The sequence below is a fragment of the Cydia strobilella genome, chromosome 9 (assembly GCF_947568885.1).
Source record: "Cydia strobilella chromosome 9, ilCydStro3.1, whole genome shotgun sequence".
Lineage (NCBI taxonomy): Eukaryota > Metazoa > Arthropoda > Insecta > Lepidoptera > Tortricidae > Cydia > Cydia strobilella.
Genome location: NC_086049.1, coordinates 5,694,932 through 5,711,000, shown reverse-complemented (window position 1 = coordinate 5,711,000; position 16,069 = coordinate 5,694,932). Strand labels below are relative to the sequence as shown.

The window sequence follows — 16,069 nt, the reverse complement described above, 5'->3', positions numbered from 1 at the left end:
ATTTGTTCAATTATAGGGTCTAAAATGTTTAAATTTGGAATCACCAGTATGGTCCACAACATGACTACTATTGATTGAAAAAAAAGTTTAAATTAAATTAAAAAACTCAGACTCTCCTCCTTGGTGAGTACTGCAAGGGCGGAATATTGTTGTAAGCCAAGATATTCTCTTCCATCTTTGGATGACCTTTGGCTGAGCTTCTTGACGATTTTTGCTTCTCCTGGGATTTCGTTGAGCAATTGGAATGTACTGAAAAATACGATAAATTTTAAGGAATCCATATTATCTAGTTAAACTTTTTGAGCGTCACAATTTCATTGATACCATGAGGCAAAACCACTGAGAATCACATGTTCCGCAGGAGTATAGCCAAACTACTTACCCGCCTTAGCACTCTCCTTAGATCGCGCACTATCCTTCACGTACTGTTCCTTAATGCTGAACCCGGAGCCCTTGGACCGCGCAGAGGACCGTGCTGACGTGAACGCACTGTCGATGCCCAAGCTGTCAAGCGCACGCAGCCGCTCTGCGATCTGGTCGCTAACTATTTCCCGGTGGGGGGCTGCGTGGCCGAGGTCTTCCATTTCTGCGAGCCACTCGGCGCGCTCGCGGATTTGGGTAAGCACTGGAAAATAATTGCGTGTGAAAAAATAACAATACTTGATAACTGGTGACGCTGTAATTACCTTAATTTCTCGCATCCTCTACGACGAGCCTACGGGCTTGGGTTTGTTATGACTTACGTTGACTGTGGGGAGCTGAGGCTTGGGCTTGGCTATACGCATAGGTAGAGGCGGCGCAGGTGTCTGCTCCATGCTCCACGTTGAACTCTATCATATGACATGAATGACATGCTCACCGACCGAATCAGGTTTCCTTTCCACTTACGGTGTGGGCTTGGTCATACGTGGCGCTCCATATTGATCGCTAACCTGGCCCGAAGCGCCTCGCGATCTTGTCACGCTTTAGTGGCCGATATCCTTAATAGACTCGAAAGTAAATCCCTGAAGGACTTACGTTCATTCCTCTTATCCTTGACCGTGGGCAGCTGCTGAGGCTTGGGCTTGGCTATACGCGGTGGCGGCGGAGGCGTCTGCTCCGGTGCGTCTCCGTGTTCCATGCTCATGGCAAGCTTGGCCTTCAGTGCCTCGCGGTCTTCGCCACGCTTTAGTGGAATATATCTGAGGACAGAAGAATTTGGAGTATAGAAGGTTGGCTTAAGTCACTCGTAAAGCTGTGGTTAAACACATCCTGAATACTTAAGGTAGCTTCTGATTCTATTAAAATGTTCACTTGGCTATGAATGAGACGGTAGAAAGAGAAATGATGGTAGAAAGCTGCATTTGTTCCTTCAGCTATCATCAAGTTAACCACTAGGTATAGGTGGCCCGAACGCTTGCGTTTACCGTTATCTTGCAGTAGAAATAATAGGTAAGTGTGTATTCATAGGATTTTGGCCTCATGATTTAAAATTATTATGCTAATTGATTATAGGTATAATTATTTGTCTGTCGCTTAATGTAAAACGAGCTGCAAAATGGGGGGTATCAGCTACTATTACAAATTAAAATATAAAATATTAATTTAGGTCTACTAACTCTTCCATCTCAAACACGCCTGACTCTCTGATGGCGGACAGCGATCGGCGGTGCGAGGTCCTGGGCCGAATCATGGGCACTTCCTGTCTGGGACATCGTGGTTCCTTAGCCCCGTCCACCTGCCGTAAAGCCCACGCCTGCTTCTGGCGTTGGGCGATGCTCAATTTTGATTCTTCGAGAAGAACTGTAAAAAAGGCGTTAACATAGGACACAGGTATTTACGAATAGGTATATAATATGTCATTGAACTAATTACTAACAATTTGTTAATTATAAATATATATAATTGCCCCTTATTCATAAAACTTTACGGGCCTGACTTAGTTAAATTATGTTTTATCCCTTTCTTACAAATACATAAGTCGAAATGCCAGATAAAGACAAACGATTCATAGCTAATTCATTCCAGTAACGCGTTTATGAATAACGCTAATCGTCTTTATCACGCCAGTTAAGGTATGTACAAGCTACATTCTACTATTTTTACATGAACCTCATGTCATGCAGTTGGAGGAGAACGGAGGAGAATATATATAGGTAAATATAATATAAATACGCAGTTTCATACATTCTGTAATGACTTAATTCCTCAGTACTCGTATAGAAATTTAAAAACATCCATACCTTTCAAGAATTGTTGTTGTGCTACAGAAGGTTCCACGGTACGCGTATGAAATATACCGCCATGAGGGATACTTTTACTAGGCCACTGTACGTGGACATAACCATTGGCGTCTGGCGTCTGCATAGTAGTATTAAGCAAATAATGCTATAAAACTATATCGCAACAATTTCCTCCGATTTTTATTACATTACATTTGTATTGTAGCAAAGTGTCACTTTATCGATGTTTTTGTTTTCAAATTACCCGGGTAACGATCGAGTAACCATGGAGTCTATATAGGTTTAGGTTTAAAGATATTTATTCTCATAAAAGACATACAAGTCACTTACACGAGAACAGAGTTATAAGTAAAAGTTATCCTATTTACGGTAGCATTAAAGTCGAGCTCGAGAGGTACACGCTCACACATTTTTTTTTTTTTTTTTTTAAGGTGGGTAGTGGTTTAAAATGTATTGCGATAATTTAGTTTTAAACGCATTGAATGAGCCTGTCCCTCTCAGATCAGACGGTAATTTATTATAAAGCTGTGCACCTTCATATGTAAACATTTTTTTCCCTAATTGTGTTCTTATCTTCGGTAGCACAATGAAACTTGCACGACGAGTAGTGCGTTTGGATATTTGCTTCTTCGTTATAAAGGCTAAGTTAGTATGGAGTGCGCTGTTTAATATTTTCCTAACAAGAATGCTGGTACTATACATATACAATTGTTTAATGTTCATTAGGCCAGTTTCTGCATACATACGCGTGGTAGGTGATAGACGGTGATAGTGAAAAAGAATTTTGATTATTTTATTTTGGAGTATTTGTAGGGGAGTTAGTTTGGTTTTGGCTGCGCTGCCCCACAGCTCAATCAAGTAGAGTAGGTGCGGTTTAATTAGACAATTGGGTAGGTAAAGTTTTTTGAAGATAGGCAAATTATATTTTTATCCGATAGTATTCGTCATAACGATCACGGAAATGCAGCTCTTTTATTTTTATTTCGTATTATTTATTAAATATTTATTTTTAAGTGACCGAGATGACGTTTGTGAAATTTAACAGCAGATCGCACTAATGCCTGTGCACGTGATTTAATTGATGAGATAGAAAAAAAAACGATGACAACTGTCAGTGTCACTTAGCCTTAGCTGTCATTGCCGAAAAAATAAAAATAACGGCCCAACCTTTCTGTTACCTTGCGTTTTGCGATTTAGTGTTATCATTGAGATTTTTGACGACCTCAGCACGACCCAAGGACTTCTGATTCACCACGACATCTGACAAAGATTGAATCTACTTTCGACAACTTGGCACTGCTTATTGGACAACGTTTTCTTCCCTTACGACGACTCGACCCCTGCGCTGACCCTTGGACTGATAAATTAGTAAATTAAGATCACAGACACCATGGAACCAGAATCTGAAAACGCACGAATGGATCTACAATATTACAGGGATGAACTTCAGTGTTTTGTGCCGTCGTGTAAGAAGCGCAGACGAGACTTTACCACGTCGGCTTATTTAAGCATACCAAAGTCTTTACAAGCGATTTGGTGCCAAGCATTGGAGATATATTGCCCAAAACGCAACTTATATGTATGTGAGGACCATATCAATGTAAGTATTGTTTATAATAATCTACATATGTGGTATTTTCTATAAAAAGGGACCTTATTGTCGATGGCGCTTACGCCATTATAAACGATGCTCCGATATAAATACAATGCCGCGCGACGCTGTGCGGCGTAAGCGCTATCGACAATAAAGTCCCTTTTCATAGAAAATGTCCCATATTAAGATTGTAGTCTTTAATGTGGGTCCTTTTTGGCTACAAAGTTGCCATCATTATTCTTCATTTGTCAAATATTACATATTTTTTACACATTGCTACTGTAGGTATTACTGTCTAAAATCATAACCCTCTAGCTGCAGTTTAAGGAATGCTGTTTAAAAACTTAAAATCATTTTAAACAAGTTCTTTAAGGCTTGTGTAATTAATTTACTCACAACCACCTTGGATCATTTTGTGTTAGTGACAGTATTGATCTTAAGGCTAATAAGTAAACATTTTTAAATGTTATTGAACAAAAGTTTTATCATTTCAGGAAACTGCTTGCAACTGTTTCTTCGAAAGAGACACCTTCCAGAGCCGAGGTAATACAAACCAAAGTGATCGCCAGCTTGCGGGTACACATGGAACATGTCATACGGCGGTTGAGGGAATCCGCATTCTTGGAACCTCACTCGACTGTAAACCATAATCATGTCAAGTATGTAGATGAAGCCGTTTTGATAGCATGTACTCTAGTAAACTTGCAAAGCAGTATAATAAAAATCTAATAATTTTTGTCTCGTTTCATTATTTAAATCCACAAATGAATATCCTTTTATCATAAACAAACACTTATCAAATAAATTATATAATAAGTATTAGGGGGACATCCTACACGAAGATCGACCTAGCCCCAAACTAAGAAAAGTTTGTAAGTACAGTTGCCATCAGATATATCAGACCGGCTAAAGTTCTCACAAATATCTGAGCACATCTTTATTGTCAAGGCGTGAGGGTATGTATTCAGATATTTTTGAGCACATCGGCCGCTCCGATATATCTGATGGCGACTGTACTAAGGGTACTAGGAGACGATATACAACATACCAATATAGATAAATACATACTCATATACATAGAAAACACCCATGAGTCAGGAACAATATCTCTCTTGATTATTCAAAAACTGATGAGAAAGTTGTATTTTATCCACATGTGGGGCAAAGTAATCAGATGCAAATTTTGAGTTGTTTCCTTAGGTTAGCTGGTGGAATTGACTTTTAAATGATGATTTTGAATGATCATTTGGATTTGGTCTTGTTTGATAGTTAATATTTTCTTCAGGTTGGTGTGGTGAAAATTTTTGTGTTTCACTCGGGGGCAAAATTTGTTTAATCCTCGTGCTTTGAAACCCTTGCAACGCTCAAAATTCCACTTTAAACAACAACTTTGCCCCCTTGTAAAACAAATAACGATTGCTCAACACACAAATACCAGGGGCCCATTTCTCGAACGGTAAGGTACATACCTGCGTCAAACAAGGGCCATTTTAATACAAATCTAAATATTTTGTAGAAATGAAGAACAAGAATAAAACGTAGGTTATTATAGTACTTAATATTCACTTTATTGACCGTCTGAAAAAGTAATTCACTGTGACCCACTCTCCCCTAATTTGAGATTTAGGTATCACTACACTACAATGATTTGAAGTTTGAAAAAAAAAATACATTCTGAGATTCAGGCATTTAGGCACTAGTTATTCCGTTATAAGATCTAGGAATTTTGGTAAATGGGTAAAATTAAATAAACATTTATAGCGCCCCGGCTTCGCACAGGTTACACAAAACCTTAATGTGGGCTGTACACACTCATTCTCGGCCTGTCTCGGGGTGTCTCGATAACCGATTCTGTGTGCCTTTGGGCACTTATTATAAGACTTTATTTACCAGCTGATGCAGGGCAATCCTCACTATCACATGATGCATCATTGACATTTTTTTTTTTTCGTCTAAGTGAACGGTCTTTATTTGCATATCCATATTAAGAGGGGGGGGTACCCTTGCATCCGGAACACCACGCTGCGCTCTAAAACCCAAATAATAGATGTAGCTCGGAAAGCAGACAAGTTAAAGTGGGACTGGGCTGGTCATGTCTGCCGCATGCCGAATGACTTGTGGCCAAAATAACCACAGAGTGGGTGCCCCATGAGTCAAACCGGGGATCCGGCAGACCTCGTCGGCGATGGCGGGATAACTTGGACTCCTTTTTGAGCGACTGGCCAGATGTAGCTCAAAACCGGGAGGAGTGGAAGAAAAGGGGGGAGGCCTTTGCCCGGCAGTGGGACACAATAGGCTCGTAATAAAATAATAAAGTGAACGGTCACAATATAATTTTTTTTTTTATTTGGTCTCCGGTACAACTTTAGCCCGAAAAATACATTCTGTGTTGCTTCTTTTTATTTCGACATAGCCTACATTATTTTCCACATATCCGTTCCTTGATGCCCTAAAACAATAAAAAATGAATGAAGTTAAGGTTTAAGGTGTATATGTAGACTAAACATTGCAGGTAAAATATAAATAACAAAATGTTTAATGTATGTATTTCACTGATACGTACAGGAGGGCCTTCGCTCCTCTAATTTCGGCGGCATTGTGCTTATCACTGTTATGATAATAATTTAAAATCATAACTAGGTCCATGTGGGGCAAGTTTGTACAATCTGCTCGCATAAACTCGCTCATCCTTCTTGCAAAACTCAGTCCAGGGTCTGCGCAAGGGTCGGGTCGTCGTGAAGGCAAGAAAACGTCCAATATGCAGTGCCAAGTTGTCGAAAGTAGATTTAATCTTTGTCCAAATACTAGCAGATGTCGTGGGGAATCAGAAGTCCGTGGCTCGTGCTGAGGTCGTCGAAAATCTCAATGATAACCATATGATAACACTAAATCGCATCAGAATATGCTTTAGTTATTATTCTCAGGTTATTTTTCGGCAATGACAGCTAAGTGACACTGACAGTTGACTTGACATCGTTTTTTTTTTCTATCTCATCAATTAAATCACGTGCACAGGCATTGCAGTGCCTGATCTGCTATTAAATTTCACAAACGTCATCTCGGTCACTTAAAAAAATATATTTAATAAATAATACGAAATAAAAATGAAAGAGCTGCATTTCCGTGATCGTTATGACGAATACTATCGGATAAAAATATAATTTGCCTATCTTCAAAAAACTTTACCTACCCAATTATATATGGTATAACGTAGCTTATGCGGAATACAGCCTGATATGCGTCGTAAAGAACCAGTGATTGACGATAATTTTGACCTTATATGTTCAATTTGAGTATTCCACGTAAGATAAAGGAGCCAAATCTCTATGTATGAAAAGTGTCCATCAAAAAACAGTATTTAGGCGGCGCCACCATACACCGAAATACTACCAAAAACAACCTACGTAATTTGGTCGGGTTATTTGTTGCCTTATATGGTTCATGTTTCATGTCCCAGAGCCTAACTAGCGCCACCGGAGAGATTAGGAACTATTATTTAAAGCTGAAAGCGGTCACTTTTGCAACAACTCTGCCATAAGAGATTGGCATCCTTTCTATACCATCCATACGAGTAACGACCAAATTTTCCGTTACACGCGGTGATTAATTAATGAAAGTTCAGATGTTTCCTCTTTTAACAATTTTAAATTTTTACATTGTTTTATCTTAAATTTACGCAAATCGTGAATACTTTTCGGTACTTAAACCCCATAAAACAATAGATTTAAGGATGGCTGAAAATGTAGTATGTGAAGGGCTTAATAAACAAATTAATGAATCATAAAGAAGTTAAAAAAAAGATTACATTTTATTTTATATTGAATAAGGAAACATCCGAAAAAAGAGAAAGTTGAATCGTTGTGCACCCGTGAATTTTCATGTGAAAATGGAAAATAATTTAGGCACTGCCATAGAAAAAATTAAGATACAGGAGCAAGATAAAGAAGCTAAACTGCGGGAAAAACGAGAATGTGGGTAATTCATTGCTTTATAATATGTAAAGGACATACATCAAATAAATAAATTATCTCAATTTATCATTTAACAGATGAAGCAGCCGTGAACTTGTTGAATCGTTCTATTCGTGAAGCATTATTCCAAATTGAAAAACATCAAGAAGAAATTAAAGAGTTGACTAAGGGAAACGATCTACTAAAAGTTCAGTTGGAGGTGGAGCGCATTAAACGTAGTGCAGTTGTGGCGCAGATAGAGGCTTGTAATAAAGAAATAGAAGTTTTAAGAGCCCAGTCCGTAAGAATTAAGCTTAGCTACTTTAGTTAAATATCTCATAGTCGATTACGAGGAGTGAAATTTTTATACCTACTTACAGGAGAAGGGAGGGAGGGTTACAGGGGTAGCATAGTTTTCCTAGTTTAGCTAAGTTATTTGCTTATGGGGTTGTTGCACAATTTGTTATTTTTAACCGACTTCAATTTCATAGAAGGAGGAGGTTCTGTATTCGGTTGTGGCTGTTTTTTTTTTTTTTTTTATGTATGTTCACCGATTATTCCGAGACCCGTGGTCCGATTTGAGTAATTCTTTTTTTGTTCGAAAGGAGCTACTTCCAAGTTGGTCCCATATTAATCTGGTTCTGATCTGATGATGGGATCCCTGAGGAATTGAGGGAACTCCTCAATTTTTAAAGGCACATGTATGGTGATTTGGGTGTTTTCATAAGCAACTTTAGCATTTTCTCTCGAAAACGACCAATTTGATGAATTGCACCTGATGATGATGATTGTTTTGAAGATAGTGATGATGATTTTTTTATTGTAGGATGTTCAGCGAATACTCCGAGACCCGTGGTCCGACTTGAACAATTCTTTTTTTGTTTGAAAGGAACTACCTCCAAGGTGGTCCCACATTAATCTGGTGCTGTTCTGATGATGGGATCCATGAGGAATTGAGGGAACTCCTCAATTTTTAAAGGCACATGTATGGTGATTTGGTCGTTTTCTTAAGCAAATTGAGCATTTTTTCTCGAAAACCACCAATTTGATGAAGTGGAGCTGATGATGATGATTGTTTGATGATAATTATTTCAGCGATTACTCCGGCACCCATGATCCGATTTGAGTTATTCTTTTTCTGTTTGAAAGAAGTTACCTCTCCAAGGTGTTTTCGTAATATTTTTGGTTTTGATCTGATGATGGAATCCGTGAGGAATTGAGGGAACTCCTCAATTTTTAAAGGCACGTGTGTGGTAATTTCGGTGTTTTCTAAAGTAACTCAAGCATTTCCTCCCCAAAACCACCAATTTGATGTAGTGCAACTGTAGCCTAACCACGAGTTTGACACTAAATATTCTTCGTAACTTACTTTGTACACTAATATGCTAGTACGAGCGAGATGCATATACAGTAAGTTACGCACACGATAGCGAATATATCAATGTCAAACTCGTGGTAATTCTACTGATAACTTCCCTCGTATGTGTATTATGATTTTTGATGTAGATAGTGTTGGAAACAACCAAAGAGACTGAGAGGTGAAGGTAGAGGGTATTAGTGTTTGGGGGGTTTGAGGTTGGGGGTTGAGGGGAGGTGAGTTGATGGGTCGGGGACTGTGGGGTTGGGAGTTAAGGGATCGGGGGTTAGGGTTAGAAGTTAAGGGGTCTGGGGTTAGGGGTCGGGGAATGGCGGTTGAAGGGTTGGTGGTTTAGGGTCGAGGGGTTCAGTGATCAGGGGTTGATGTGCTGTGAGGTTGAGTGATCACCGGGTTTGAGGGATTGGGCCAGTGGCGGGGCGGAGAATGGATTTAGTGACAGGAATGATTTCCCAGACGGACTCGAGGAAAATTCTGATTATTTAATAAAGTTTACGAATTTACAGTTAAACATCATTATGTTTTTCATTCATGCGTCACGCTCTTAACAATGTTTTAAAACTAAAAATTGAAAAATAAAAACTTTTATAAAAAAAAAGATAAACCGACTTCAAAAAGGATGAAATAAAATATTATCCTTTTTAGGGTTCCGTGTTTAAGTATATGCGTTACCAACTGATATTTTTGAAGTCGGTGCCAAGCCAAGTACTCCAAGTAGTAACAATACCAGTCAAAAATAATCAGCTTTATGTCTATAAATCCCATTACAACTGTACAAATATTATAAACGTGAAAGCAATTATGTCTGCCTCTTTGTTACCTTTTCATGGCTAAACAACTGAACCGCTTTAGCTGAAATTTTGCATGAAGGTTCCTTGAATTGTTTTATATTTTGAAATGTAGTCCTCTGGATAAGCGACAGTCCCAATCCCACACTTGCGTGCTATGACTGTTCAAGAATTAGTAAGAAATGCTCTTTAAAAAAATACGACGACAAAACGTATTAGATTTACACTAACGTGCCGACAAGCATGCTACGAACTGCGCCAAGAAGGTTCAACCGTGTGTTCTGTTCTGAGGTGTACAGAAAGTTCGTTTATTGTTGTCGTGTACGCTGCGTCTTACATAGGCGAACACTCGCGAACGCGTTCGCAACGAGATCGCCCTCGTAGGACACTTCTATATCTATGTATCTTTATCGAATTGCACCAAAATCATTATGAATATATGGTTTAAAATTTGGCTTGGCACCGACTTCAAAAATATCAGTTGGTAACGCATATACTTAAACACGGAACCCTAAAAAGGATAATATTTTATTTCATCCTTTTTGAAGTCGGTTTATCTTTTTTTTTATAAAAGTTTTTATTCAAATCTTTATTTTATAGGATAAAGGTATATCAGATGTATGGTCTCTCCGGTCCTCCTTATGCAAATCAGTTCAGAATGTCTCCGACGAGTGCGACGTGTGGGGTCTTTTAGTGAAGCCCATAAACACTGATCCAATGCACTGGATAGTGAAGAGACCTACCGAGAATAATGAAGAGGCGGAATTTGAGGAACGTCTCAAACTAGCTAAAGAAAGACATGAAAGGGCTGTGGTGGAGCGTGAGCGTTTGTTGACTGAACCTGAGAAGGGTGAAGAATTTAAAAGGCATGGTCGAAATCTAATAATTTTATATTTAAAAAAAATATCTACTGTTGTCCTAGAGCCAACCCAGTGGGGGTGACCCCCGTGACCCCTCCCCCTGGACCCGCAATTGTCCCCGTTACGCTACGGTCAGTTTGGGCGGGGACAAGCATAGATGAAGTATGGGACAGGGATATTTACAATTTTACACCATAAACAAAATGTCGATCGATACTTTACTACACGTTTAAAAATAAAACAAAGTCCCCCGCCGCGTCTGTTTGTATGTATGTAAAGCGTGACCAGTAATATATGATCATTGTCAAGAGGGCGCTGTTCTTTCTCATGTATAGGGTGACAGTTTAGTATAGTATGAAAAAAATAGTTCCAGTGAAATTCCGCAACATGGCGCGTGATCATATATTCCTGGTCAGGCTTTATGTATGTTCGCGTTAAACTCATCGCGGTTTTCACTTATCAATAGAGTGAGAGTGAGGAAGGTTTAGTTTAGGTGTATAATTTGTTACGATTTTGTGTAACCCTTGCGAAGCCGGGGTGGTGGGTCGCTAGTCTTCTCTTCACAATGGTTGACATTTTTATTTTACAGGATTAAAAATGCGCTTCGATACTCGTTACAAATGACTGCAAATTTGCAGAAAGAGTAAAAAAAATATAATTCATACTTCAAAAGTTTACAACATTATCCAAGAATCCGCATAAAAAAAACATGTCAAATGACATCTGTCAATCAATCCACACAAAAAATCGCATGGTTCTTTCTTTATTTATTTATAAAAGGATTGTTAAATTTATTCTTGAAATGATTCGCTACTTTCGTCTTTTAAGGTAAATAATCATATTTTAGTTCGCCTTATGTTCATGTTATTGTTTAATGTTATGCAACTTAGATCAGTAATGTTTTGTTTATATTAACTGTTCCTTTAGAAAGATTTTCTAAGTATTTATCTTCTGTTATAATGATAATTTGTGTAATCATACGTAACTTGATTATGAATAGTTATTATTTTTGTTTACTCCTTTAGGGACACGAAATATCGTCATCTCACTGGTAGTTAGTACTGTTACAAGATTACATTTTACAACACAAAATATATTTGTCATGGTACTTACAGACCTTTCATCAATATATTGTATTATTCCAGAGGCTGCATCCAGCAGCAGCGATCAAGTAGGAGCTTTAGTTCTAAAATAGAAGCTAGTGAAAATGAACCAATCAAATTCACCACAAGTGCTGCCGCTCATAAGAAGACCATTAGACCAGTTGCCATAAAATATAAACCATCAGACATGCCATGGTACCAACCCTATTCCGTACTGGCCAGCATAACTGTGTTTCTTATCTACTTTTGCTTGTTGAGAGAAGAGAGTGATGTAGATTTAGAATTTAATAAAACCCTTTATGAAAGGATAAAGGGCTTGGAAAAGGAACAGTTGTTGCAGTCATATAGATATAATAAAGAAAATGGCCTAAGTGTTGAAGCAATAGAGGAGAGGCTAAAGCAGCTCGAGCTTGAGGAGGCCAAGGCAGTAGCATAAGTTAAGATTTAATTATTGTTATGTAAATTATTTAATAGACTTAGTTTTTTGTTGAAAGTAAATGTAATCAAATGCCTGTTGTCTGTTGTTTTATTTTAACATGTGTATCTATTGTTGGTTGCTGAATGAAAAATAGTTATTTACGATACAAGTGCGGAAAAGAGGAAATTCGAAACATACATATGGCCCTTTAAACTTTCGACATATGCACGAAAAGTCCTCTTTTACGCACTAGTGCGAGAAAGTAGCACCATATGTACTGTAAAGAAATTATCCATTTGTCTTGTTTCATTCAATGTAGGAAAACAAATGCAACTCTTCAAAATGATTTTAATTTTATTCATATTAGGCCAACGGGCTGTAGGCTACATACCTCATACTCATACCTGTCTAAATAGTCCACCATTTTCAAAATGGGTATGAATAATTGAGACATTTAGAAAAAAGAAAAAAATATTGACGTCATACGGGTTGCTTAAAACTTAGGCTTTCTGAAATTTTGTCTGTTAAAAATGCCGAAGAATGAAACTTCATGATTTTCAACACTAGGTATTATTTTGTTTCATGTAAGCTGGCAAATAAGTTACCTTATACAGTTATAAAACTTATAAACAAAATGGGGATAGTGAAAGATCTAATGTCAGTAGCTAATTTAATTACTGTAGGTACTTAGTGGGCATTTTTCCTAGCTCTGACCTGCATTGTAATACCTACAATACAATAAACAGTTGTGCTAGGATACATTCATAGTATAATAAAACCTAACCAGCAACACCAACACAACAACAAATCAATATTGTCTTTCTAACAATAAATGATTTTTATTTGTGCAACCACTATCAATGCAACTTGCACCTGGCCAATTTCTAATGTTACAAAAGAGATGCAAAAAACGTCAGGGATTGTTGTGCATGAGGATCTGGGTGACCCTTGGTTGTTTCAATGATGAAATTAACTTTTATCAAGTTCTAATTTGATTCCAAGTTTGCTGGATTGCACTTATACAATAATGCAGATTCTTCTTTATTAGTGAAGGTAGGTAATAATATAAATCAATCAAGCAAGGTCATATTGTTATCTACCTACATCTTTGAGTAATTCAGTTTTCCGACTCGCTTGTTGAACTCAGGATAGGTTAGAGGGAGATAGAAAGAATATTCATGTAGCTACCTATACACATATCTCTATAAACGGTTGGGAAGGTTTGCGTGGCTTGCCGCCATTTGTAAAAGCAATAGAATAATAGGGAATACACACGAACAAGTCAATGGCTAACTTGATGTTCATTAATAGGTTTAGGTAAGGCAAATATATAATAAAATAAACCAATTAATAGATTCTAATTATATTTAATCAACACCAAGTTTTCTCATTACACATACATTAAGTGCATCAAATTACTGCTATGAATTCTCATACTGTCTCAGCAACGACATTGCCTTTTACACTAATTAGAACTAGTCACTAAAAATAAAACTACGGCCTCGCACATGATACTGTAACCGTATCTTGCATCAAAATAATTAAGAAAAAATTACAATAAAATTGTAAACTCTTTGTCGCCTACCATTACCCCAGTATCTAATGCGAACACATAGTAAACTTACATAATAAGAATGTATGCATAAAAAAATTCAGTTCTGCCACTTACAAATATAGTTATGAATGTTAATAAAAGACAAGTTACATGTGAGATGTTATAGAAAAATGTTATGGAATTTAATATTAATTGAATTACATATAAATTATAGTAAAGTACACTATGACTAAATTAAGCGCGTTCTCCGCGGATTCGTCGGGCCAGCTGGATGTCTTTAGGCATGATGGTCACACGTTTGGCATGGATGGCGCACAAGTTGGTGTCTTCAAACAGGCCGACAAGGTAAGCCTCACTCGCTTCCTGTAAAAGATATTGACACTTATTAGTAAATTGCGCAAGAGATGAAATATGACCGCGTATTAGTCATGCAGAGGAAATACACCAATAAAAAGAAATATTGGAAATGTTATTGCTGTTTTTCATTTTGTAATCTTATTATACAATCTTATTATTGTACCTAAATTTATATGAATTTCATGTTATCAATTTTTGTTTTGTACAATAAAGTGATTTACTACTACTACTACTATACACCAAGACAAACATTAGTTTTACATTATTAAAAATACCACATGTAGCTAGTTATAATAGGAAACCCACCTGGAGAGCGCCAATGGCAGCAGACTGGAAACGCAAATCAGTCTTGAAATCCTGAGCAATTTCTCTCACGAGACGCTGGAAAGGCAGCTTGCGGATCAGCAACTCGGTAGATTTCTGGTAACGACGGATTTCACGAAGAGCCACCGTACCAGGGCGGTAACGATGGGGCTTCTTCACTCCACCAGTGCTTGGCGCCGATTTACGCGCGGCTTTGGTAGCCAACTGTTTGCGAGGAGCCTTTCCTCCCGTGGATTTACGCGCAGTCTGCTTGGTACGTGCCATTTTTTACTAGAAAGAAAATAGACGATGCTTAGGATATAACAATTTACTAATGGCATTATTGCATTGAGATAGGGCACTATTAGAGATCGTGTAAGTGTCCCAAATTGATCTTTTCACGGATAAATTTTATTGTTAAATCAATAATGGCAAAGTAATGTACTATTTAACTTACCTTTTAAGATAATTTGCAAGGATTCAACGAAGTTAAACAGAATTTACACACGGAGCTTCACAACAATGATCATATGCTCAAAATGGCGCCGAGAGAATGGCGGGTTAACGTTCGGTGACGCTAGTTCAATGATCGTTGATTGGTTGCCCTCGCAACGATTCTCCGCTTGTGATTCGTCAAAATGTAAGCTCTCTGATTGGCTAGCGTTAAAGCGGTTTGTGTAATAATTTATTATTGGTCTATCCTGTTCAAGATGTTAACAGCTTACAAAAATATATGTTTTTGTGTATTATTTTGGTTGTTTAATGCTTTTTATCTTTAAATTAACTTTGAATAAATTATGTTTTGTAACGATATGTTTCGGATAGAAATTTAACTAACATTTTATTCATTACATTTTCATTCCATTGGGTTTTTCCGAATATTTCTTGATATTTCTATAGAAATCAACCGAAAATCAAATATTAAAAAAACCGGCCAAGTGCGAGTCGGACTCGCGCACCGAGGGTTCCGTACTTTTTAGTATTTGTTGTTATAGCGGCAACAGAAATACATCTGTGAAAATTTCAACTGATGACAGACGGACGGACAGACAGACAGCGGAGTCTTAGTAATAAGGTCCCGTTTTTACCCTTTGGGTACGCGACCCTAAAAACCCTGTATTTATACTGTTTTTATTAGTATTGAACTAACAAAATTTTGGTGGTAACTACTGGGAACAAAAAAATCCCACTGGGCCCTATGTAATAAAAATTACAATCTGACAATTTTGTATAAAATGACATATTTGTTAAATTTTACTACAAGTGATAAACCCTACAAATAAGTAAATTACAACTATCACAATTGTAAACGCTGTATAGTAAACATTTGAAAATGTAAAAATTCCTGTCGAACACAAAACTTTTATTGTAAGATACAATTTATATAAAATGTAAGTTTTTGCTACAAGTTCTTAGCAAACAAGGATAGACTTCTTATTCTTTAGTTTAGAATTGTAATAGGACATCTCACGCAATAACTTTCGTAATGAATTAGTTTACCTATTTAACAACAAAATTACAATTTTATCTCTAATTTTATACGA

General features: G+C 37.4%; 4 protein-coding genes across 4 annotated transcripts; 2 read left to right on the top strand and 2 right to left on the bottom strand.

Annotated features, from left to right (window-relative positions):
- Positions 1 to 60: 60 nt before the first annotated feature.
- LOC134744122 (UPF0193 protein EVG1 homolog) lies at positions 61 to 2,464 on the bottom strand. Its single transcript, XM_063677816.1, has 5 exons — positions 2,223 to 2,464; positions 1,599 to 1,782; positions 1,018 to 1,181; positions 383 to 625; positions 61 to 249 (listed from the first exon to the last, which is right to left on the bottom strand). Exons 1-5 carry the CDS (start codon positions 2,344 to 2,346, stop codon positions 107 to 109), a joined length of 858 nt encoding a protein of 285 aa, XP_063533886.1. The 5' UTR covers positions 2,347 to 2,464; the 3' UTR covers positions 61 to 106.
- Positions 2,465 to 7,648: 5,184 nt separating this feature from the next.
- Positions 7,649 to 12,074, top strand: LOC134744120 (uncharacterized). Its single transcript, XM_063677813.1, has 4 exons — positions 7,649 to 7,787; positions 7,865 to 8,067; positions 10,530 to 11,617; positions 11,935 to 12,074. The coding sequence occupies exons 1-3, from the start codon at positions 7,703 to 7,705 to the stop codon at positions 10,869 to 10,871; spliced, it is 630 nt and encodes a 209-aa protein (XP_063533883.1). The 5' UTR covers positions 7,649 to 7,702; the 3' UTR covers positions 10,872 to 11,617; positions 11,935 to 12,074.
- Positions 11,592 to 12,328, top strand: LOC134743985 (uncharacterized). Its single transcript, XM_063677617.1, has 2 exons — positions 11,592 to 11,617; positions 11,935 to 12,328. Exons 1-2 carry the CDS (start codon positions 11,592 to 11,594, stop codon positions 12,326 to 12,328), a joined length of 420 nt encoding a protein of 139 aa, XP_063533687.1.
- Positions 12,329 to 13,661: 1,333 nt separating this feature from the next.
- LOC134744119 (histone H3.3A) lies at positions 13,662 to 15,136 on the bottom strand. Its single transcript, XM_063677812.1, has 3 exons — positions 14,983 to 15,136; positions 14,529 to 14,816; positions 13,662 to 14,228 (listed from the first exon to the last, which is right to left on the bottom strand). The coding sequence occupies exons 2-3, from the start codon at positions 14,808 to 14,810 to the stop codon at positions 14,100 to 14,102; spliced, it is 411 nt and encodes a 136-aa protein (XP_063533882.1). The 5' UTR covers positions 14,811 to 14,816; positions 14,983 to 15,136; the 3' UTR covers positions 13,662 to 14,099.
- Between the last annotated feature and the right edge of the window lie 933 nt (positions 15,137 to 16,069).

Bases quoted from the DNA above. Each gene is read 5' to 3' on its own strand.
- LOC134744120 (XM_063677813.1), top strand. From the start codon at position 7,703: ATGGAAAATAATTTAGGCACTGCCATAGAAAAAATTAAGATACAGGAG. The intron at 7,788-7,864 runs GTGGGTAATTCA...ATCATTTAACAG, and splicing joins ACTGCGGGAAAAACGAGAAT to ATGAAGCAGCCGTGAACTTG. The intron at 8,068-10,529 runs GTAAGAATTAAG...TTTATTTTATAG, and splicing joins AAGTTTTAAGAGCCCAGTCC to GATAAAGGTATATCAGATGT.
- LOC134744122 (XM_063677816.1), bottom strand. From the start codon at position 2,346: ATGCAGACGCCAGACGCCAATGGTTATGTCCACGTACAGTGGCCTAGT. The intron at 1,783-2,222 runs GTATGGATGTTT...CCTTTTTTACAG, and splicing joins ACAACAACAATTCTTGAAAG to TTCTTCTCGAAGAATCAAAA. The intron at 626-1,017 runs GTAAGTCCTTCA...ATTATTTTCCAG, and splicing joins CAAGGATAAGAGGAATGAAC to TGCTTACCCAAATCCGCGAG.
- LOC134744119 (XM_063677812.1), bottom strand. From the start codon at position 14,810: ATGGCACGTACCAAGCAGACTGCGCGTAAATCCACGGGAGGAAAGGCT. The intron at 14,229-14,528 runs GTGGGTTTCCTA...TATCTTTTACAG, and splicing joins CTGCCATTGGCGCTCTCCAG to GAAGCGAGTGAGGCTTACCT.
- LOC134743985 (XM_063677617.1), top strand. From the start codon at position 11,592: ATGATTCGCTACTTTCGTCTTTTAAG. The intron at 11,618-11,934 runs GTAAATAATCAT...GTATTATTCCAG, and splicing joins CGCTACTTTCGTCTTTTAAG to AGGCTGCATCCAGCAGCAGC.